The 24,787-nt window shown below is 37.5% G+C and overlaps 2 protein-coding genes and 1 long non-coding RNA gene across 7 annotated transcripts in view; all 3 read right to left on the reverse strand.

Annotated features, from left to right (window-relative positions):
* Positions 1–38: 38 nt before the first annotated feature.
* On the reverse strand, positions 39–9,888 carry LOC133531790 (dihydrolipoyllysine-residue succinyltransferase component of 2-oxoglutarate dehydrogenase complex, mitochondrial-like). Of its 5 annotated transcripts, none has more exons than XM_061870186.1 (3): positions 9,745–9,888; positions 2,777–2,912; positions 39–1,776 (listed from the first exon to the last, which is right to left on the reverse strand). In XM_061870186.1, the coding sequence occupies exons 2-3, from the start codon at positions 2,888–2,890 to the stop codon at positions 505–507; spliced, it is 1,386 nt and encodes a 461-aa protein (XP_061726170.1). In that variant the 5' UTR covers positions 2,891–2,912; positions 9,745–9,888; the 3' UTR covers positions 39–504. The 5 variants fall into 5 exon arrangements, with proteins under 5 accessions (XP_061726170.1, XP_061726173.1, XP_061726175.1 ...); XM_061870189.1 differs by having other exon boundaries at positions 9,799–9,844; XM_061870191.1 differs by lacking the exon at positions 9,745–9,888 and adding an exon at positions 9,557–9,727.
* A 2,302-nt stretch (positions 9,889–12,190) lies between these two features.
* Positions 12,191–21,302, reverse strand: LOC133531753 (uncharacterized). The gene is made up of 2 exons (XR_009801589.1): positions 20,810–21,302; positions 12,191–16,418 (listed from the first exon to the last, which is right to left on the reverse strand). It is a non-coding gene; the product is annotated as an uncharacterized LOC133531753 (long non-coding RNA).
* A 390-nt stretch (positions 21,303–21,692) lies between these two features.
* The window catches only part of LOC133531312 (uncharacterized), a 35,752-nt gene continuing 32,657 nt past the window's right edge, over positions 21,693–24,787 (reverse strand). The window contains exons 14-16 of the mRNA XM_061869446.1: positions 23,843–23,943; positions 23,141–23,269; positions 21,693–21,864 (exon numbers count right to left, since the gene is read on the reverse strand). Coding sequence (XP_061725430.1) covers positions 21,693–21,864; positions 23,141–23,269; positions 23,843–23,943 — 402 coding nt within the window. The remainder of the gene's footprint in view (positions 21,865–23,140; positions 23,270–23,842; positions 23,944–24,787) is intronic.

Genomic DNA, 24,787 nt, shown 5'->3' on the forward strand with positions numbered 1-24,787 from the left:
CGTACTATGTACTACAGATTAATAAATAAAAGACGAACTCACATAGGAGAAATGTACTGCTTCGTATATTATTACTTAAAACATGATAAATAATACAATCACATACGGACGAACGTACGTAAAATAAATACACACACGGTGCCAGTTTGAGTACTACTAATAAACATAATTTACATGATCTTCACAATTCTCTTATTGCCAGCATTGCAACTATTAGACGACACATAGACTCAGCCATGTCTTTTAATTTACCCGTTTATAACATGGATTTATCCATACAAAAAGGGATCAACACATAAATAACATTCACAAACAATCATTATGATTTTTTACTTCAAGAGATAAATTATTAGATCAGGAAAAAATTTAAATGACTAAACGACGACTTAGCTGTGTCAAGTGACAAAAGTTAAAATAACTTGACTGGCAAGTTAAGCTCCTTTGCCAAAAAAAGTTCAGCTGAGTCTATGTCTTGGTAACTCACTATCACAACTGGCCAGTACTTTACAGGCCAGCGATAATGCTGGTCGGGTCCTCCACTCCCTGCTTGATTTTCCTCAGGAACATAACTGCTTCGCGACCATCGATTAATCTGTGGTCGTATGTCAGCGCGATGTACATCATCGGTCTGATGACTACTTGTCCGTTCAGAGCAATGGGGCGTTCGAAGATTCCATGCATACCCAAGATGGCTGACTGAGGCGGGTTGATGATCGGAGTGCCCATTAAAGAGCCGAAGACTCCTCCGTTGCTGATGGTGAAAGTGCCACCGTCCATCTCCTCAACGGTCAACTTTCCATCTCTAGCTTTCTCTGCTAAACCTGCTACAGTCAACTCGATATCAGCATAGGTCATGTTCTGGACGTTTCTCAACACAGGTACGACTAGCCCTTTAGGCGTCGCCACAGCTACAGAAATATCAACGTAGTCGCGGTAGATAATCTCGTTTCCTTCGATGACGGCGTTCACTACAGGCTGGTCCATCAGCGCATTAGCTGCTGCTTTAACGAAAGGCGACATTAAGCCCAACTTGACGCCATGCTTTTTAGTAAAGGCGTCTAAGTTCTTCTTCCTAAAAGCCATGATGTAGGACATGTCGAGTTCGTTGAAGGTTGTAAGCATGGCGTTGGTATTCTGGGCTTCCTTGAGGCGCTGGGCGATACGCTGCCTCATCCTATTCATCTTCACTCGCTGCTCCGTGCGTGTACCGGCGATTTCCTTGCTGTAATCAGCGGGTGGTACTTTGACGGAGGCAGTTTCGATCGCTTGCGCGTGTCGAATAGCAGCAACCGGGATGGACGAGATAGGGGCTGCAGGGGGAGGAGTGGCTGGTCTAGGGGGTGGAGGAGGCGCGGCGGCCGCTGGCGGTGGTGGTGGTGGAGGGGGTGCTGCAGCAGGAGTCGGCGGTGGCGGCGGCGGTGGAGCGGCAGCTTTAGGCGGCTCAGCCGCCGGTGTAGGCGCAGCTTTAGCCGGCGCTGCGTCCGTAATCTCAAGCTTGAACAACTTCTGCCCCGCCTTAACAGTTTCACCGTCCTTTACGTACAGCTCTTTAATTATACCATGGGCGGGTGCCATGACAGGTATAGCGGTCTTGTCTGTCTCGATCTCCAGCACGACCTCGTCGGCCGCGACGGCGTCGCCGACCTTCTTGTCGAGTTTGACGTCGCCCTCGGACACGGAGTCGGGGAAGCTGGGCGTCATGACGTCCTGCGTCTCCCAGAGCGGGTTGGTAAAGTGGATGGCGGCCACTTGCTTGTGGGACACCAGTGGGAGCGCCTGGAATTATAAAAAACTTTATGTTTAACATTAATTAGCTTTACGGTAGTCCGCATCAGAATGGCGACACGAACTAGACTACTTTCGAGAGGATTGATTGAGTTTATATTGTCAGAGAAAAAGATGTGTGGAAATAAATTGAAATGGATTATAGAATTTGAACTAAGAACGAGCAGCAGTGTCTTGTTCTGTTGAAACACTGTCAAAAATTTCAAAAAGACAATTGTTTCAGCTTCTATTAAAGTATATATTAAAATAAATGTTTGCTAACGATTTACTTCAAACATATGTTTCTAATTACTCATACAAGCTAATTCATAAAAAAAAATATCCCAGGAATCTTAGAATTGTAAAATGTTAAAAAGCACAAGTCTATAGAAAGTCTGTTTATACCCAATCCTACTATGATCAAACTAACATACTTATGGAAACCGGACAAGTGCGAGTTGGACTCGCCCACCGAGTACAAATTTATTCCGTTCAAATTTAACTTTTTTTTACAAATTATAGTTTACAGATTTTTCTCTGCACTTGTAGATTAAGACGATATTTAATTGCCAAATTTCATAGTTCTAGCTGTACGTTAAATACCCTATAAATTTTGATTCCCTGGAGAATGTGGAGTGTCACAGGGAGCAGCTGCCTCCCCCTAGAGCAGTAGTGGATAAAGTACGGCCCGCGGGCCAGCTCCTGCCCGCGAAAGGATTTTATCTGGCCCACCGGTCCTTCGAAAGAAAAGACTACTTATATGGCCTGTGAAATAATAATTTATATGCAATTCTGGCCATCCTCTGAAATTAAACTTTCTAGCTCCCCATGAAGAAAGTTTGCCCACCACTGCCCTAGAGAATAAAATTTGTAACTAAATGTATGCCCTTCCCCCTCCCCCCTAGCAAATCAGCTCGCGACGCCCTTGTCCGCAAACTACTGTCACTGGAGAAAGCTAGAAGACATACTCTCATGGACAAAACAACATAAGTTGAATAATTAAATTTTTCACCTGCTTAGTAGCGACCACGGTGGTGCGGGGCAGGGCGAGGACCCTGGTGGAGCGGAGCCGCACCGGCTGCCGCCGGTACAGGCTCTGCAGGTGGCTCGAGCAGCGTCGGAGCATCCTGGACGTGGGTTACTTTATCCTAGAACAATATATTCAATCATAAATTTGAGTGCTATGATTCAGTTTGGGCAAAAATGTTCTCCTGTAAAGTTTTTCTCGAGCGATTTTGTTGAAATTTTATGAGGATGCTCGATAATTGTAGTTTTAGGAAATTGTTCAAATGTAGTCACGGACTTTAATTGTTGAGCCTGAATTTAGGGTTGACTTAACATTGGACATTTTATACTGTTAGTATTGAGAACCAAACTAGCTTAAACTCTAAATGGATCAATTAAACCCTGTGACCATACACTGGGTAGAAACATTGTTTTTAGTCAATCTGTCATTCCAAAATATAAACAAAAACAGAGAGTAAAAACTTATTAATATAACACCTCAAAGTAATACAGATTACCAAATACTTAAAGGCAATCGGCCGCCCGTACTCCTAGCGAGGACCGATTGACCCTCACCTAATACCAGTATGAAAAAAAAAAAAAGATCTACCATATCAAAATAATTATAAGCATGTAACAGTTATTGTTTATTTTTGATGTTATTAATGGCCCTAATATAAAACGGCAATCTAGGCTCACTTAAGCAACCGAAAGGTATAATAAGTTTAAATCTTTCATCATATTATCGGTCAAAGAACAAAACACAAGTGCAGGACATTGATGTGCACATATCAGCTATAAGCTGCCTGTCCATTCATAAATAAAATAAAAATAAAAGTTTAGTTAAAAAAATGAAAAATACTGAAAAAAAACATGACTCTAACTCTAGCAAGCTATAACCATAGCTAGTTGTTTTAAGAGCAATTCCTAGCTGAGCAACTTTTCAAATCTCGAATTTTTGAAGCTATGTTTCTGTCGCGCTGCGGTGGGCGGGAGCCGGAGCTATCTAAGTGTGAGTGCGCGCACACAGACGCGAGACTCGTGCGCTCGCTCATTGCGCGCCATTCCGTCGACATCGCCCGCGAGCCGGACGGAATTTATTCTGCGCTGCCCGACGCAAGTTGTTTTTGTTGTTACCACGTAATATTGTTTTTCATTTTTATATTATACTGTATCTATTACACCCTAATACCAAACACCTATCACCTGTACTAAATGTATTTTACACCTATGATGACGAAATAATAAATGATTGATTGATATTAATTACCATATAGGTAAAAACTGCAAAAAAGAATGATGTCTCAGCTTCGGTTGTCGTCGTACGTCAAGTGCAAAAATATGTATCGAAAGAATCGTCTCATAAATATGGTACTACGCTCTTATTACACTGGAATAAGATGCTATGGGACATATTTTTTAAGTAAGATGTGTACACCCATATTTTTACACTTGACTGTACCTATCCGTATCAGTAAGTTGGGAGTGATCATGGTGTGTTGTGAAATTTTGTAAGTAGGTATAAATATACCTATGGTTAAACTACAATCTATTTAACTTGTAGTACGATGGGGCTAAACTTGGGCCGCCTTATTGAAGAACGTATCGCAATGACAATCTGGGTAAAGTATGTTGGGATAATGCCGGACAATTTTGGGACCAATTGAGAGAACTCGTGAAAAAATGTTTTTTCGAGATCTCAACACGTTACAGCGAATCGTTAAATAATAACCGTAGATTCGGCCTGAATTTTGGTAATCTTCAATATAGAACGGTTTTAGTTTTGTACATGTGTAAAGATGAGACATACTTTTTTTTAGGGTAACGAGTGTTTTGCCATCAAGGGAGAACATTGGATGGTGAAAAAAAGTTGCTTCTAATGGAAAGAGAATAAGGTATCACAAAGAAATAGGTCCGGTGTCTACCCTTTTGTATCCGATCTTAACCCTGATACAAAAATTGGTAAAATTGTGGCTCTCAAACTTTGATACCTATGTCATAAGGCAATTTGATAAGTAAACAATGTGCTAAGAAACCTCTTATTGTAAGGTTAACCCGAAGTAATAAAAAAAAAAACACTAAAATAATAGATACGTTGCGAAGTTTTGACAATTTAAGATTTCGTGAACTGTACAGGTTTAGGGAAAGTGTAAATGTATTCTTTATTGAATGGAATGTACTGGAAGATATTAAGTACTTAAGTAGGAGGGACTAAAATCAAAATAAAAAATAATCGTGCCCAGTCATTTTTAATGAAGGTCGCCAAAAAAATAAGAATCAAACTTAGTAATCAAAAAGACCTTAGTCTTTAAAAGTCTCTTTAAAGAAGTTCTTTAAAAAGGTAAAGTTCTTTAAAAAGGTCAAGGTCACTGAGAGCCCATCTTTAAGTATGGAAAATAATTAAAATTGCGATTTTGTTGGTTTAATTTGCAATTATGTATATATATATATATATATATATAGTTGATATACAATCTTTTTTTTTATAAAATGTAAGGATCGTATGTAAAGAGTAAAGTAAATATATAGGAAAAGAGAGCCCTCTTGAAGCATTTTAAGGAAACTAATTTCGAAGCCCTATCTCTATTTTCTATCCGAAACTAGCAATGTATGTATGCGTGCACATCTACATATGCATCCGTATGTATAGGTACTTTATTGCGAAAAATTGCTCATTTGCTATCTATTTTACTCGATTTTGTTATAAATTTCAACATGTATCATCATCCCTATACAATATAAACATAAGCACAGGTAAACAACATGCGGTCTTATCGCTAAAAGGCAACCTTTGGGTTACGGAAATTAAAAAAATTACATTGTCAGTAACCGTCGCGCTGGTAGTGGTACTGGATAAAAATAATGGTACGAAAGTGTGATCAAGAAAATAATAAATGTGATAATTAAGGTCAGTAGGTAAATTGAAGAAAATTTAAAGTTTGATAATCACTGCTGTTTTTTAAATAGGTAAAGATCTGATTGTTTCTGGTCCGATCTTTACCTGGAAGGGTCAAGATCGGATATCGGTCTACAGCAGTGCTAGGTCTGTTAACACAATTACAAAAACAAACACAGTTTCATCACAATACGCAAAATAAATTACAGAGCGAAGATCGGATAGAAGGAAGAATTCGCGAAATTTACCTTGCTCTCTGTGATTGCACATAGCACAAGCCTGACTCCCTGAGCGACGCGGGGACACTGACAGTCGAGGCGCAATGAAATGGCGTCTTACACAATGTTGCCAACATTAAAAAATAAAGCCAAATTAGGGGGAAATGAATGTCCTACGTTCTTCACCCGCATCCGGTATTTACCCAACATACCTTAATCGTTGAACCGCCGCATTTCAAAATGGCCCTTATTTTGATATCGGCTAGCCGTAATGTAATACGGCGGATTATACAATACGACTGCGATACTTATATATAAATCCCCTCGTCAATGTAATTTCATTAAATTTGCTATCTAGTGGCAAACATCAAAGTTTACTGGGGACGCACAAGTGTGAGCAATGTAAAATACTATATTTCTAAAAAAAATTGCCTACTACGTAATAAAAGAAAATGTGATTAAATTATAATACGAAAGGTGGTCAAATCACAAAATGCTGTCGTTTTATTTAAAATAATTAAATAATTAGACCAGTTCCGAAAGTACCGGGAAATCCCGGTTCTTTAAAACAGTACCGGTTCTGCAATCCCTAATAAGGATGTTATGCCCATCACTATACCTTCTGTGTACGTATATTTAGAAACTGTCTCCGCCTCCAATTCGTGCGATAAGGACAACTGCAGCTCGGACCGAAATTCACTCGCAAAAAACTCAAAAATCGAGGTTTCGCTCTCGACTGTTTCCTCCTCCAAAACGCAACTAATCATTATGAAATTTTGGAAATTGCAAGAGGAAGAAATAATCTATGCCGCTATGTTTTGATTTTTTGGATATTTTTTGTCATATTTGTATACTGTGCCTTTTTTTACAGCCAATTCAATTTAGCCGTTTTTGCGATTTTCGAGGCGCTGTATCTTTCTTCAAAATAAAATAATCCAAAAAAGCAAAACATAGCGGCACAGATATTGATGATATTGTTCTTATTTGAAAAAATCACTGCTCTAGGTTAAAAATCCAGGGAGGAATCAGTCGAGAGCGTTTGTATGGAAAAATCGCAACTAGGAATTCCTCTTAAAGATGACACGCATAATCAGCCAAACTGACGTGATGCCGTCAAATGCAATACGAAACGACCTTGTACATCATTACATACAGCTGAATATCAAATAGCAATTCACGTTTGGCTACTACTATTATTTACGCTGGCATATAATGCTTGTGATCTTTACATAATGTCTGGATATCTGGGAGACTGAGATTTACTCGGAAAACATATAAAAACTCAAAAATGCGCGTTTTCCCAGAGATAACACCTAGCTAAATTGATTTTTCACCTTTGAAAACACCATATACCAAATTTCATCGAAATCGTTAGAGCCGTTTCCGAGATCCCCGAAATATATAAATGTACGAGAATTTATCGTTTAAAGGTATAAGATTCCCTACATAAGATATGCCAAAAACAACTATGAAAACAGCACATTAAATTAATGCAATTTACAGATACCATGGAATGAACCTATGAATCCCTACCTACTATGTGAGTTTGGTTACAGGGTTCCTAGCCAAGATGCCAATCGTTTGCACCGTAGTGAACAACACGGTAATCTCTCGCTATCACTCTTCCATAGTAGTGCAATAGAGACAGCGTTACGTTCGCTATGGAGCGTAAACGATTAGCCTCTTGGCACATCAACATGTTTCAACATTAAAGCAAATTTTGTAAAGTATACTCTGTTACAGCAACCTTTTTGTTTTCAGTGGAAAAGGCAGTACAGATTTAAAAAATGTAAGCATGATGAGTTGACTTCCCATAGAAAATATTAATTTTGCGCCTTTTTCTACTGACAAATTGGGTGTGTATCAGAATATATGTATACCGAGCGGATCATACTGAGCAACTTTTATTATGGGATGTTGGAGAACTCTTACATACAACACATCAACATCTGATCAGCCATAAAGTATAAAACCTTTTTTTTTGTGATTACAGGTTAGTCCCATAAAAGTTGCTTAGTATGACCTATATATTCACATTTTCAAAACCTATTAAATCAAACCTTCACCTTGTTAGATAACCTCCCACAGGCCCAGCAATTATAAGTGTGATGGTATAATATTGTATCACTATTTTTATTTTGTGCAAAGCCAAGAGGTGATTGTAAATATCATTTGTATCTAAACAAGTGAGGGAACTCAAGTCTAAAGAGTTTCTCACTCTTGACAGCATGAATGTTAAATTTGACTTTTTTTTGCACATCTTTGGACTGTTAAATAACTCATTGTTTCCATAGCCTTGCTACTATCACACACATTTACAAGTTAACAGACATAATCGGAAAAATCTAATCAATAATTTTATACCCAGAATGAACTAGAGATAACTAATGACCTATTACAAACACATTAGTTGTTAATTAGCAAGTAATTGAACTGCGATTTAGAATGCAATAATTTATGATTACTATAGAATCTATATCTAAGCAGCAAGGAAAGTCTATTTTTCTCTAATGAAATTTTACTGAATTATGTTGTGTTCTATCAGTTAAAACTAAAAAGTTAAAAAATATTGCATGTAAAGCAGTTAATATTTGTTACACAAACATAGTTATTCGAAGATATAAAAAAAATTGGTATGTCAGTTGTAATGTAAGAAGAAATGATAAAATTCATGACACATGAATTGAATAATATGACTTTCCTGTAATCAATTCCTTTTTCATAAAATTGATTTCAAATGGTAATGTTTTCTTTGTAAAGTTTCTTTTTTCTTTGTTTATAAAAATGGTACTTGAATTCATAATAAACTGAAACAATTGGATGCAATTCTTCTGTTTTACTGTTAGTGTAATTATTACTAGTTATACAATAGATAATCTATCATATAACAATACCTTATTCATCACATGATTGTTACAAATCATTTCCACTTAGCAATATACATAGACAATGACATAACATTTGAATAAATATAAATGTATAATTGTTGGTGCAATAAAGAATATTTACTTACTCACTTACTTATCATAACATACAAAATAACTCATCCATGTCAAATAAATTAAGTTAACATTTAAAAAACACAAATGGGTGGCAAAACAATTAAAAACAAATAAATATAATAGGTTGAGTAAAACTGGATTTAAATCACATCTTATTTTGCATTAATATGTTAACCAGTATTAAATCATAACAAATTTTCTGATAACAAGATAGCAACTGTATTTGATAATAATGTCAATAGATGTTATCATTATTTTTACTATGTTAACCTATAGGAAAATTATAATTTAAAATTAATTAATTTGCTAATTAGAACTTATAGTACTTTGCAACAAGTGTTCAAAAGAACAAAATCACACCATAGCCAATTAAAAAGAAAGTAAAGCCTTTACGAATGTCTTTAAAAAAAAAACAATTGCGAAATTGGATCAATGCCTGATGACATTTCTAGCAGTGAAACGAGAAGTGAAAGTATGAGAAAAAAATTCTGAAAATTATGAAATGAAGGAATATAAAGCAGATTTTTTCATTATTATTGATATTTAACATGATTTCAAAGCCCAAAATACACCGCCAAGCACATAGCATGCGATTTTATTTCAAGGTTAGTCAACGAATACGTAAGTATTGGCACAATTATTGATAAAAACCACACCTCTTACCTCCTGACCTGGGTAAACAATTGTTATCAGAGCACAGTTTGGTTAAATTCACGGACAAAAATGTTACATAAGCCTCGGTCTCATGACAAGGCGGCACCACCGTGTTAGATTATCGAGTCCATATCGGTTTTTGAAGCGTTATTTAAAGCATAGCTCGTGTGTTACGTGTGTAGGATATACGGAACTGATACTTCACTTATATTTTGACGCTGCTTTAACGAAATTTTGGTCGTGTGGCCCAGAGACCTACATTTATTTCGATTCGATCCAGTTGCTCGGTTTGGTCGGCGCTGGCTTCCACCTGTCAAAAATGTGGTGAAGGGGCAGAGGCGTTTTCTCATCGTTAAAAATAAACATGAGTCGTGACTTGATTGTGCTTTCTTTTAACACTATTTCATTCAAAATTGCGATTAAAAATTAAGATAAAATTAAATATTTAATATATACAATACTCGTGGTGGTAAGTCCAAAATTTCAATAATTTTCGTAAAACAATTGTTATTGGAAACAGCGCCATCTCTCGTACTTTGAGGGACCTGTAAAGTATTCTACCTAAAAGTGTAGTACAGCAACTTCATTCGATCTCCTTTAGATGGCAATACGGTTGCAAGTACACTAGACAAAAAAATCAACGCATTTTGAGCTAAACTGACCCTAATCCTAATTGTCCAGTAGTTTCGGAGCCAATCTGTGACAGACGCCCAAGTGATCCGTTCAGTTAAAAGGTTCCGTTTTTTCCTTTTGTGATACGGAATCCTAAAAATCACTATAACACATAGATAAATAAGAACTACATAAAGTGATCACTCCATACATTAGTTTTGGTACCAAAATGCTTATTATTTTCGCAGTCGACATCTAGCATCGAGTAGCGGAACTCTCAGTACTGCTACTCGACGATAGATATCGCGGCAAACAAAAAGTCTAATGCTCAACGATTTTCCGCTAATATTATAACCAGAGTAACCGGAACTCTATTTTCAAATCCTACGCTTACAAACGCGTTGCAGCGTTAGACTGCACGATTGGCTCGAATTCGTGTGCGTGACACCGCTGTACTGAATACTTCCCGATTCCCGGATTCCTGTTTCGCCGGATTCTTGTTTCGTCGGAAATATTAATATACAATAAAATCACCCAGGCAAAGGAAACATGCAGGTTTTAATCGTGGTACCACGGGGGACCACGGGTAATTTTTTTCCCCGTAGACCCCCACTGCTCCAGTTTTAAGTTAGGTTTAATCATATCAATTAATCAATAAGTAAGTATGGAAGTATTCGCTGTACTGACCCCACTCTTATTGCTCGTAAGGCGCGTCTTTAGATATACATGTCAATAAATGTATGGATGGATGAGCACTATGTTTATTTATTTCTCTATGCCTTAGTACTGCCCTAAACAACTTGTCCCAGTAAAACGTGGACTTGCAAGGTCTAATAAGGTGACCCACATAATGGGTCCAACTGTTTACAACAGGTTACCGGAGACAGTCACCTCGTCACCGTCGCTGCAATGTTTTAAGGCTAGACTGAAGGCTTGGCTTCTCGAACTCGTTTTATTAATTATTTATTTGTTGTTGATCTTTTACGAATGTACACTTATATACGAATTATTATTATTATTACTTATACAACCTATTAATGTAAAAATTACATGTAATATTATAAATATTGTGAATAAAGAATATGAATCTTCTTCTTTTTCTTCCTCGCGTTATCCACGTTATTTTGCCACGGCTCATGGGAGCCTGGGGTCCGCTTGACAACTAATAACAATAAAGAATATGAATATGAATATATATATATATATATATATATATATATATATATATATATATGTATATAGTCCAAACTCTATGTACAGTCAAGTGTAAAAATATGGGTGTACATACCTTACTCAAAAATATGTCCCATAGCATCTTATTCCAGTGTAATAAGAGCGTAGTACCATATTTATGAGACGATTCTTTCGATACATATTTTTGCACTTGACTGTACTTACAATATGTATATGACTCGGGGCCCCAGGAGAATACATATACACTAGTTGTTATAACTACTTCACACCACAGATATCATACACTAAAAAAAAGTGACCAAGTACACCGATAACCCCCCGCCTCGGCCACCGGTGAACTTGGACAAAGAGAATTAAGAAGACCAAGAGTGCTCACTCCATACAACGGTTTTGTTACCAAGAATACTATTATTTTCGTAGTCTATATCTAGCGTCAAGTACCGGAACTCTAAGTACTGCTACTCGACAATAGATGTCGCAGCAAACAAAAAGTCAAATGCTCAACGATTTTCAACTAATACAATAACCAGAGTAAGCTTAGAAGTTGGAAATAGAGTTCCGGTTACTCTGGTTATAATATTCAATTTTTTTAGTGTATGATATCTATTTCAGTTTATAACTATAGCCGGTCAAGCAACTTTGTCAGTAGAAAAAGGCGCGAAATTAAAATTTGCTATAGGACGAAAATCTTACACGTTAACATTTTTAAATTTGCCGCTTTTTCTACTAACGGAAATGGCTTGTCAGACTACATTTCCTTAGAATTGGCATCTTGTGTTTAACCCATTTATGTCGGCGGGACATATTTGATTTTTGGTAAAAAACGAAAAATAAAAACAACTAAGTAGATAAACAATTTTATTGAATTATTTCAAACGCAATCTCTAACACACACACATACAACTTATATTACTTTGTATATCAGTTGTCATACAAGAATTTGTGCAATACATTATAGCTACATTTGGTAAAATAATACTTCATCGCGTTTTATATAAAACGTAAAATTAATATAAAGCTATTTGTCTACAAAAATAAATATACCAACACGTAGAAATCTGTAAAAAAAATACATAGGTTTTTAATTTTAACCCTTGGAACACTTTACGTTATGACCAAAAACTTCACTTAACCTTTTTGACGCCAATATACGAAGGCCCCACGCCGAAGACGGATTAATCCGTCACATACCACAGAGCAACAGACCTACGCTCATAGTTCAAATAACAGTTTTGACACTTCGGTGACGTGTGACAGCTTTTGTGTTTGACCCAGCGTCACAGAGGTTAAACGCCAAACTCACGGGCGAAAGCGATTTAATGTAAACCTTACTTGAAAGTGTGAAGGTTACTTCGACGGCGTCCGCCATAACACCTATAGTCGTCCTTGGCGCTGTGGACACGACAAGTAACGATTTTAGGTGTTCTTGGCGTTCAAAAGGTTAAGCAACCTACAGATTTGCCGATTTTACCAGAAGTTAACATTGCGATCTGTCAACCGATTTGAACATAAATCGATGATAAAATCGTCCCATCTGCGTTGATTTTCGACCTATTTTGGTGATACAATATATACTCGGACCATAGAGAAATAAGTAATCATAGAATGTTCACTTCATACATAAATAAAAACCCATTTATAATAAGTCCAGAAGACATGCGGGTCTCGCCGACTACTACAATACTTACAATATTTAGTACCGCATGTCTGGACGCGGCTTTTAGCGAGTTTACCAAAAACTTATTTATCATACGATTCAAGCTCATTAAGTATTGATTATTAAGCAAGTTTTAAAGTTAACCTTTTAACCGCTTAGAATTTTTCTTCAAACGTGCTCATGTCGCTGACGTTACGAAGTTACACGAAGTTTTGTTTTATTTATCAGACCGCGGCGAAATTAGCTGGATATTGTATGTCTTATAATCAGACTACGGCGGTTAAAAGGTTAATAATAAGTTTAACCATACCTCATATAAGCACTACTTATTATAAGTAAAGAAAGCCATGTAAGGTAGAAGTACTAGTGCTCGACGCTGCACTAGTACTCGACATGGGCACTTTATGTCAAAGTGACAAGGATTAAGTTCTAATACAGAAAAATCTTCGTTGTTCAAATTTAACCTATATTTCCATGAAATAAAGTGCCCATGTCGGTGACTAGTGCAGCGTCGAGCACTAGTACTTCTACCTTATAGAGTGAGCACTCTAAACTTATTTCTCTATGCCTAAACTTGTCGGTGCAATCTGTCAACCGATTTGAACCCAAATCGGGGAAAAAATCGCGTCGACCGCATAAGAGGTTTTCGTTCTTTTCTCATGGTACAAATTATATTCAATTCTCGTAGATCTACAGATCGTGCCATTCACAACCACGCGAGCCTTGACTCCTATTGTCATGTTGTTAATGGTTAGATTTGACAAACCTGCGCGTCATCTCGGATGACACGAACTTATAAAAAGCCCTACGCGATCTACAGTGAGCCATAGCAAAGGTTGCAGTATACAATGAACCTTTATACTTATAAAGTTTACTATTGCTTGTTACTTATATAAAATAGTGTCGATCAACTGGTTAAGAGGCTGTCAACACCCAATGTCCTTGAAATTGATGTTACTTAAACAGTTTTTTAAGAAAGACTATTTGTTTTAGTCAAGTAAGAAAAATATATGTTCATATTAATTATATTTCAAAGACCGTGGTTGTACTCGATACATGATTGAACGAAATCGGCTCGATAGAAAATAATTGCAAAGATTGGTCTTAAAATCACAATTAAACGGTTTTATGTCTTTATTGTTTTGACTTATGGGTCTGCAATTAAAATCACAATTTCAAAACATTTATATCTAAACCGTGGTTGCGTAAAATATTACACTAATAATCCACTTTTTTTTATTTAAATATTTTTCTTATTATTCCCTTGCCCAGGCCCAGTAACATGCGACAGTGCTATCGCATTTACTCCGATACAAATAGACAGTGTGCGCGCTTTAGGTATTGACAGCCTCTGTAAAAAGGCATATACTTGGAAAAATTCGAGCCATGTCGCCGTGGCCCGGGGGGCCGACGGGTTCGGCAGCTGCCGCGATGGCAGAGGACACTAGTTCGACTCCAGCCCTGGGCACTGGGCGCCTTGGTCACTTTCTACGTATATGACATTTATTTAGGTTAAAAGGCTAAAAAAAATATCACAATATTGGCAGTCGAATACAGGATATGGTGAAAGAGCTTAATCTATAATAAAATCTATGTTATATATTAATTTGTTTAAGGCTATTAATAATATTGCTATTTAGTTCATTTGGTATTACGTAAAACAAATAAATAAATAAAAATAATAATTTATTATCACTAGTTGTTCTGATAACATTGTATTGTATTTCTAATTAAATTGAAATAATTAATAATTCAATAAAATCCCGGCGTCGTGGCGTTAAAATTAATAGTATTCACAATAATGTTTACGAATACAATTAAATCGTATCGTTGATATTTAAGTTATTATTAGAAAAATATAATTTCATTTGCAAACGGATAATGACGCCATGACAAAAACGTTTAAAAACAGGTATAATTTATTATTTTAAATAGGCACGTGCATAAAAAAAGCTTAGGTGCCTTTTATTATGTCAAAATAATCGTCTATTAAAGAAAACTTTAATTTCCATTAGGAAATACCCGAGTAAACATATTATTAAAAGTCATGTGGGGTAAGACAAACATATCTAGTTATTTTTTTTCGGCGCATGAAAAATGTGTCTTAAGCACGCACTGTGGTGCAAAGGAACGCCATTAACCTTTTGAACGCCACGCCTATCGTACGCGGCGTGTAATCGTGAAACTTGTCAGTACGCATGAAGGTTGATATTGGGCTGTCGCCGCGCGCGTCATATGAAGTCTTTGGCGGTCAAAAGGTTAATAGGGAGTATTACCGCAATGTTCTGCCGCCAGAGTGCAGCACTAGCACCTATCGTAAACCATAGAGTAACTTATACATACTGTGCCGTAAACTATTTTGACAAGTTTTCACAGATAATAAAATATGACATTGATGCATCAAGGCGGTTTGTTTACAATCGGCCTACAGGGAAACGCGAATATCTAAATTTAGTTATCTGCCTCTTTATCGCTCAAATATGCAAGAGTGATAGAGAAGTTAGATAACGAAAATTAGATTTTCTTTTTTCGCGATAGACTCTCAGAGTTTTACTCGACTTTTTTGACCTCTCTTAAACAACGGTTGCATAATAGTACATTACGATACAAGTGCGAAAAATAGGAAATTCGAAACGAGTGGCGATAAATTAAAACACGATCGAAGGGAGTGTTTTAAATCGACACGAGTCGCGGATTACCTATTCGCACATGTATCGTACAACGTTTTACAGTACATATGGCCCTTTAAATGTTCGACACAGTAACGTAATATGCTAATTTTCGCACTAGTGCGGTAAAGTAGCACCACATGTACCGCAAAACGCTTTTTAAAAATTTGTTTATATTATTTATGTAACCAAAAGAATGTAAATAATCATATATGATTTTTAATTGCGAATGCGCCGTCATTAATGAGTTTTAAAATGCAACTGAAAAATGGCTTATCGAGCACACTTTTTATAGCTTTAATAAGTTTATAGAGTACAAAACAAGTACCTAAAAACTTAGATTTAATATTAATTTTATTTTTTTATTATTATGTAAAATGTTACAAATCATGTTTTGTAAATAATTAATTTTAAATAATATTGTGACATATAATATGAATTATTATGAATAAATATATGAATGAATATGAATTGTTACATATTTGCCCCGACTTATTTTTCACTAGTGTTTTTATAATAAAAAGACACGTCAGCATTGCTTACCTTCATTCTAATGTTAAAAGAAATGAACTACAGTGTGTCACAGTAATACTGTTAGAATAAATAAAATAAATATGTTTATCTTACCCCATCTGACCTTATGTCAAATATAAAATAATCAGTTACATATACACGTTGGTTAATCTAGGCCAATTCTTTATCTTCCTTGACTTCCTTTACTGTTTTCACAGCGCTCTGTGCGTCCACCTGCGAACAAAATATACTTAAATTAAACTTATGAAATATGTAAAAAGTGTTAATGGAAGTTTTCAGAAAATAGTGTACCCACAGAGGCGGCGTTAGGCGCGGGCGACGTAGGGTGAGTCGGAATGGCGGGTGTACATAAATAAAAATAAATGAAAAGCATACCATATTGTTGTACCTAATTTGTACTAATTAGTACCTCCGTTAAAAAAAATTGTACCTCACGGTACATAAAGTTATCATCGAAAAACAGTACACCCGCCATCCTGACAGTCAGAATGGCGGGTGTACTTTATTACGCTATGTTCCCGTGGTTATTGATAAATTCTATAAAAGCAAAATTTTTGTACCTTCACATTCAATTATAATACGAGTCATCTTATTTGTGGTTTCCAAGTTTTACTTATTTTATAATTTGCTTGCTATTACAATTTTGCAGGCGTTATAATTTTTCAAGTTATCGATTTAATTTTTAAGAAAAAAGCGGCCAAGTGCGAGTCGGACTCGCGCATGAAGGGTTCCGTACCATTTAAGACGTATTAAAAAAAAATCTACTTGCTAGATCTTGTTCAACATTTTACCACTTTGGACACACATTTTACCACTTTGGAACTGTCTCTCGCGCAAACTATTCAGTTTAGAAAAAAATGATGTTAGGAACCTAAATATCATTTTTGAAGACCTATCCATAGATACCCCACACGTATGGGTTTGATGAAAAAAATTTTTTTTTAATTTATTGACGTATTAAAAAAAAAACTATTCACTAGATCTCGTTCAAACCAATTTTCGGTGGAAGTTTGCATGGTAATGTATATCATATATTTTTTTTAGATTTTTCATTCTGTTATTTTAGAAGTTACAGGGGGGGGGACACACATTTTTTCACTTTGATGTGTCTCTCGCGCAAACTATTCAGTTTAGAAAAAAATTATATTAGAAACCTAAATATCATTTTTGAAGACCTATCCATAGATACCCCACACGTATGGGTTTGATGAAAAAAATTTTTTTTTTAAATTTTTATGACGTATTAAAAAAAAACTACTTACTAGATCTCGTTCGAACCAATTTTCGGTGGAAGTTTGCATGGCAATGTATATCATATATTTTTTTTAGATTTTTCATTCTGTTATTTTAGAAGTTACAGGGGGGGGGACACACATTTTTTCACTTTGGAAGTGTCTCTCGCGCAAACTATTCAGTTTAGAAAAAAATGATATTAGAAACCTAAATATCATTTTTGAAGACCTATCCATAGATACCCCACACGTATGGGTTTGATGAAAAATTTTTTTTTTTTAATTTTTATGACGTATTAAAAAAAAACTACTTACTAGATCTCGTTCGAACCAATTTTCGGTGGAAGTTTGCATGGCAATGTATATCATATATTTTTTTTAGATTTTACATTCTGTTATTTTAGAAGTTACGGGGGGGGGGACACACTTTTTACCACTTTGGAAGTGTCTCTCGCGCAAACTTTTCAGTTTAGAAAAAAATGATATTAGAAACCTCAATATCATTTTTAAAGACCTATCCATAGATACCCCACACGTATGAGTTTGATGAAAAAAGATTTTTTGAGTTTCAGTTCTAAGTATGGGGAACCCCCAAAATTTATTGTTTTTTTTCTATTTTTGTGTGAACATCATAATGCGGTTCATAGAATACATCTACTTACCAAGTTTGAACAGTATAGCTTTTATAGTTTCGGAAAAAAGTGGCTGTGACAGAATCGGACAGACAGACGGACATGACGAATCTATAAGGGTTCCGTTTTTTGCCATTTGGCTACGGAACCCTAAAAACGCTAAGGTACCATTATTTTTATTATGCCAGGAATTAGTAACTTTAATGTTTAATCTGTTAAGTTCAAATAACTCAGAAAATCATGTCTTAAAAATGATTTTTCTTAGGAAGATTTCTTTGAATTGGCGCCTAGCCTAATTTTTTACGGTACCTTTTTTACCACAAAAATTGTTGGTCTTGCCCCGCCACTGTGTACCCAATTAGCGGTTGTTAAGAAAAGTTAATCGCTGTCAATTTTGTAACGACAATTAAGCATGAAATCTTTATGAAAATCACCTTTTTGCCTTTTACATTGTAGTATCGTTTATAGTGTATGAATTGAACACCAAAACCAGGTTTTTATTGAAATTTAATGCTTAATTATCTTTACAAAACTGACAGCATTTAATTTTGGGCTTGTGCTCAAATCACGCGAGGTTTCTTCGGCTACTTTTTGACCCTCACTCCCCCTTGGTGGTATTATTGGTGAGGTTCATGGCTACCCCTCCCTCCCCCACATAACCTCACGTATATTTTTTTGAAGCTTTTTCATTCGACCGACAGTTTTGCTATATAGGTACAATACTATATATTTCAAAGTATTGTATATAGCAAAACTTGTTTATGTTTTTATTTTCATAATGCACGTGATGACATTTTCGTAAAATAGACTCGCTGTTTCGAAGTGCGATGTGAAGATTCGTTTAACGAAACCGAGAAAAAGTATCTAATCATGTGGTAGATATATTTTTTCTTAGTTTCGTTTACTGTAGAAAAATACACGTGAGGTCTGCTTATAAGTGGGGCGTGCAGCAAATACAGGATGTTTTATTTTCGTAAGTTAACCAATCCTACCAGTTAGTGAACTATTTGGGAGACGTACCGTTGAGCCCGCCGGACGATCAGCGCTCGGTTCTGTTCACCTGCACAGTATAAAAGATGCCTTTAAAGCGGACATCTTGGAAATCGACAAATCCCGTTCATTTACAGGACAAAGAGACAATTTACTCGTATATGATACGATTTTTGCGATTATAAAATGTAAAACTATAAAAATAATACTTTTTATACGGACAGGGCGATTTAAAAAAATAGTCTTTATTCTTCATGGATTCATAATGTCCACTTTAAAGGCATTTTTCGTACTGTGACGTGTGATTAGAATTACTAATACATACATAACATAACCTCTAGTTAGTGTTGGTTAAGACTCGAGTGCTTTGAAACTCGACTCAGACTCACATAATTAAATCAAATCAAATATATAAAATTTTGTACTTTAGCGTGTAGCTGCGCTCTCTCGGAAAGGTTTCCACGGAAGACCAGCGTCGAGATCCTTAGGTGGTATTGACATTAAGCTGAGTGGAGACCTTTTCAGTGACGCTTAATAATAAATTGATTCTGTCGTCTCATTTATTACCTAAACTTAAGCGTTTTCTGAATAAATTTCTTCTATTCTATTCTATTCTAAACCTAAACTCGAGTTCTTTTCAACTTGTTAGAGACCCGAATATTTTGTGGAGACTTGAGTCTTTTTCAGAAGACTCCCAATTTTTTACTTTGCAAAATTCGAATTGAATTGTTTTTTAAGTAATAATCGTGGATTAGGGACACAAATCATACAATAACGCATAATTACTGTTATTTAGGTAAATAACGGCTAAGTTCATAGCTACTCTAGCGCCATTCTGGAGAGATTTGGACTGTTGTTTAATAGGGTTGTTTCCATCTACAAATCTTAGGGCAGAATTGTATCCCAATAAATTCTTTTGGATTATAAGAACATATTATGTTAAACTACTTTTAGGGGACCTGTAATGACCATATTTTTGTAAATATTTAATTTAAAATATTTTTTGGCACACGTCACGTGACCAAACTCGAAACGTCATTGAAGATTCTGATGACGTCACAACTCTCGGATTGACACTGTTGACAGTTAGGCGATATACAACAAATGACAAATGTCAGTTGACAGTTCGTATCTTCTACGTATGTATGTAGTTATGTGTCAAACCGTAAACTGTGACGTCACACAATTTTCAAAGAGCGTTTTGGGCGCGAAAGCATCTGTCAAAATATATTTTGTGAATTTAACATATTTAAAGCCGTTTTTAGTATAAAAGTTGAATTTTAGGGCAACTTTTAGTTATTGTAGAAAATAATACAAGCGTTTCAAAAAATTGGAAACAACCCTATTTTAAATATGAGTTATACTCCTAATCATTCTTTGTAGCTATGATTTGGTTTGATTCAGGAGAAAAACGACTTTAAAAAAGTGTCCATAAAATGACGTTTTTGACCTCTCGGTGACGGTTCAGGATAGGGGGCTGAAAGTTAGTGTTTCCATATTATAAGATGAACAACAAATGACATTATAAAAATCCGATATTCGTCACAGGGGCCACTCCTTCCTTAGACTGCTAGACCCTTTACGTTACTGTGAAATGGATGTGCCAAAAATAAAAACTGAACACCAACCTGTGCTTCTCTCTGTAAAGCTCCTCTACTGGCCGGTTGACGCTCCAGTCCGTCAGTTATTGTCACCAATAGTCAATATTCTTATTTAGTTTAGCATGTGGATACTAGTCAGCAAGGGTTACCTGTGGTTCTCTCTCTCTTTCCCGCTCGCCAGCGAGCGTGTTGGCGAGATAAGGCGCGCGAAGCACGCATCTCCAGTATAGCTTCTCTACTGGCCGGTTGACGCTCCAGTCCGTCAGTTATTGTCACCAATAGTCAATATTCTTATTTAGTTTAGCATGTGGATACTAGTCAGCAAGGGTTACCTGTGGTTCTCTCTCTCTTTCCCGCTCGCCAGCGAGCGTGTTGGCGAGATAAGGCGCGCGAAGCACGCATCTCCAGTATAGCTTCTCTACTGGCCGGTTGACGCTCCAGTCCGTCAGTTATTGTCACCAATAGTCAATATTCTTATTTAGTTTAGCATGTGGATACTAGTCAGCAAGGGTTACCTGTGGTTCTCTCTCTCTTTCCCGCTCGCCAGCGAGCGTGTTGGCGAGATAAGGCGCGCGAAGCACGCATCTCCAGTATAGCTTCTCTACTGGCCGGTTGACGCTCCAGTCCGTCAGTTATTGTCACCAATAGTCAATATTCTTATTTAGTTTAGCATGTGGATACTAGTCAGCAAGGGTTACCTGTGGTTCTCTTTCTCTTTCCCGCTCGCCAGCGAGCGTGTTGGTGAGATAAGGCGCGCGAAGCACGCATCTCCAGTAAAGCTTCTCTACTGGCCGGTTGACGCTCCAGTCCGTCAGTTATTGTCACCAATAGTCAATATTCTTATTTAGTTTAGTCAGCATGGGTTACCTGTGGTTCTCTCTCTCTTTCCCGCTCGCCAGCGAGCGTGTTGGCGAGATAAGGCGCGCGAAGCACGCATCGCCAGTATAGCTTCTCTACTGGCCGGTTGACGCTCCAGTCCGTCAGTTATTGTCACCAATAGTCAATATTCTTATTTAGTTTAGCATGTGGATACTAGTCAGCAAGGGTTACCTGTGGTTCTCTCTCTCTTTCCCGCTCGCCAGCGAGCGTGTTGGCGAGATAAGGCGCGCGAAGCACGCATCGCCAGTATAGCTTCTCTACTGGCCGGTTGACGCTCCAGCCTGCCAGTCGTACGCCGAGCGTACGCCAGTAGCGGACCTCGCATCTGAAAAAAAAGAAAATTTATAAAACGGCCAGTTGATGAAATCTCCATGTACCAAAAAGTGTCATCAAAAAACCTTAAATAGGTGGCGCTACAATACCTAGAATACTTGAACAAAAAAATCAAATCATAGACAGCGCACTTCACTCCGTCAATAACGCCTAGGTTCTTAGCTACTCTAGCGCTACTCTGAAGAGATTTGGAACTATTATTTATAGCTGACAGCTGGACACTTTTGCAACAATTCTACCATAAGAGATTTCACTCCTTTTAATTCCACACTCCATAACTTTAACCTTTTCACCGCTACGTCCATGACGTAAAAGTGACATCAACACCATGTCAAAAATTGCATGTAGACAACCCGTATGACATATCAAGTCGTGGCATGTGGGGCACGAGACGTACTGACTAGCAGCGAGCGAAGGCCCAGGAGGTCGTCGCAACCATACACCTGCAACGTCTGCAACTCACAGGCTGACGGTATCCTTATTCCGCAGTACTGTGCTGACGCCGCACCAACGCGCCGTCCGGCGTCACAGCAGCGAGTGTAACAGGTCCAGGAGGTTGTCCCAACCATGAACCTGCAATATCTGTAACTCACAGACTAACGGTATCCTTATGCAACAGTACTGCGCTGACGCCACACTAACACGCCGTCCAGCGCCACAGCAGCGAGTGTAACAGGTCCAGGAGGTTGTCCCAACCATAAACCTGCAATATCTGTAACTCACAGACTAACGGTATCCTTATGCAACAGTACTGCGCTGACGCCACACTAACACGCCGTCCAGCGCCACAGCAGCGAGTGTAACAGGTCCAGGAGGTTGTCCCAACCATAAACCTGCAATATCTGTAACTCACAGACTAACGGTATCCTTATGCAACAGTACTGCGCTGACGCCACACTAACGCGCCGTCCAGCGCCACAGCAGCGAGTGTAACAGGTCCAGGAGGTTGTCCCAACCATAAACCTGCAATATCTGTAACTCACAGACTAACGGTATCCTTATGCAACAGTACTGCGCTGACGCCGCACTAACACGCCGTCCAGCGCCACAGCAGCGAGTGTAACAGGTCCAGGAGGTTGTCCCAACCATAAACCTGCAATATCTGTAACTCACAGACTAACGGTATCCTTATGCAACAGTACTGCGCTGACGCCACACTAACACGCCGTCCAGCGCCACAGCAGCGAGTGTAACAGGTCCAGGAGGTTGTGACAACCATACACCAGCGATAGCTGCAAAGCCATACACCTGCAACAACTGAAACTCACTGGCTGACTGTATCCTTATGCAGCAGCACTGCGCTGACGCCGCACCAGCGCGCGCTCCAGCGCCACAGCAGCGAGTGCAGCAGGTCCAGGAAGCGGAGCATCACGTGCACGGGGAGGTTGTCGCCGAATCTAAAAAATATATTGATAACTAACTACTGCTTCCAATTTTTTGTGGGAGGAAAGCCTAAACCCCGTCAGTTCTATAGCACAGTCGATATCAAATATAAGGTTTATGATATGTGGGTCGATAGAATAGTTTATACAATTACAACCGACGACTATTATTTACGACCGGTCTGGCCTAGTGGGTAGTGACCCTGCCTACGAAGCCAATGGTCCCGGGTTCAAATCCTCGTAAGGGCATTTATTCGTGTGATGAGCATGGATATTTGTTTCTGAGTCATGGCTGTTTTCTATGTATTTAAGTATTTATATATATCGTTGTTTAAGTACCCTCAACACACGCCTTATTGAGCTTACTGTGGGACTTAGTCAATTTGTGTAATAATGTCCTATAATATTTATTTATTTATGTATACAATTTCTTTTTTTATTAAAATAAACAGATGGTAGACAGGATGACTTGAAATATTTAATAAAAACTTTTTCACTATGAACATATTATTGATCAAATTTCGACGAAGCCCCGCGTCGCGGGGCTCTTATTAGTTAGACATGATATTTATATTAAAATTTTCATACCTGGGATTAGTCGGGCCGTGCTCCGCGTCAAAATCCTGTGCACTAAAGCAGTACGGCCGGTAGCTGATGGCTCCCACTATCTTCGGATCCCTTTTCCTTATCTGTGGTAAGACAAACGTATAGCATAGAGTGCTAACTCCATACTATTTTCTTATCAAAACGTTTATTATTTTCGTAGTCATCTAGCGTCAAGTAACGGATTCATCAGTACCCCTACTTTTTTTTTATACTACGTCGGTGGCAAACAAGCATACGGCCTGATGGTAAGCAGTTTCCGTAGCCTATGTAGCACCAAAAAAACTACGCGCGAACTATCGATCGGCATGAGCGCGGGCTTCGGGAAGCAAGCGCCGCATTTTTAGATTATATTGTTTAACGATGCGTCACTTTATAGTATATTATACAACCGTAATATAATGGAGAGCTTTTCAGTCGAGTACCGTGTTTAGGCAACGAAGCTTGCTGAGTTACCTAAGTAAGGTACGAGATTGAAAAGCTTGATTACATCACTATTGTATACAGTACTTTATTTACGAGTCATCTAAAATAATACTTTACAGTACATATGGTGCTACTTTATAGCACTAGTGCGAAAATTAGCATATTACGTTACTGTGTCGAACATTTAAAGGGCCATATGTACTGTAAAACGTTGTACGATACATGTGCGAATAGGTAATTCGCAACTCGTGTCGATTTAAAACACTCCCTTCGGTCGTGTTTTAATTTATCGCCACTCGTTCCGAATTTCCTATTTTTCGCACTTGTATCGTAATGTACTATTAACACACTTTTATTAGGTCGACCTGTATGTAACTATGTAATGGAATCTAAGGTAACTAATTTAACCATCTTCCAAGGATCGTACCGTCATGAAAATTGGCAGCTGTATGTAGTTCTGATGACAATACAATAATATGGTACTGTCGAACTGCTCTGATGATG

The sequence above is a fragment of the Cydia pomonella genome, chromosome 25 (assembly GCF_033807575.1).
Source record: "Cydia pomonella isolate Wapato2018A chromosome 25, ilCydPomo1, whole genome shotgun sequence".
Taxonomy (NCBI): Eukaryota; Metazoa; Arthropoda; class Insecta; order Lepidoptera; family Tortricidae; genus Cydia; species Cydia pomonella.

What these genes read in the sequence shown, in the direction of transcription:
- LOC133531790 (XM_061870186.1), bottom strand. Translation starts at nt 2,890, where the DNA reads ATGCTCCGACGCTGCTCGAGCCACCTGCAGAGCCTGTACCGGCGGCAG. An exon ending in CCGTGGTCGCTACTAAGCAG is followed by an intron (nt 1,777 to 2,776) that starts GTGAAAAATTTA and finishes TTATAATTCCAG; the next exon opens with GCGCTCCCACTGGTGTCCCA.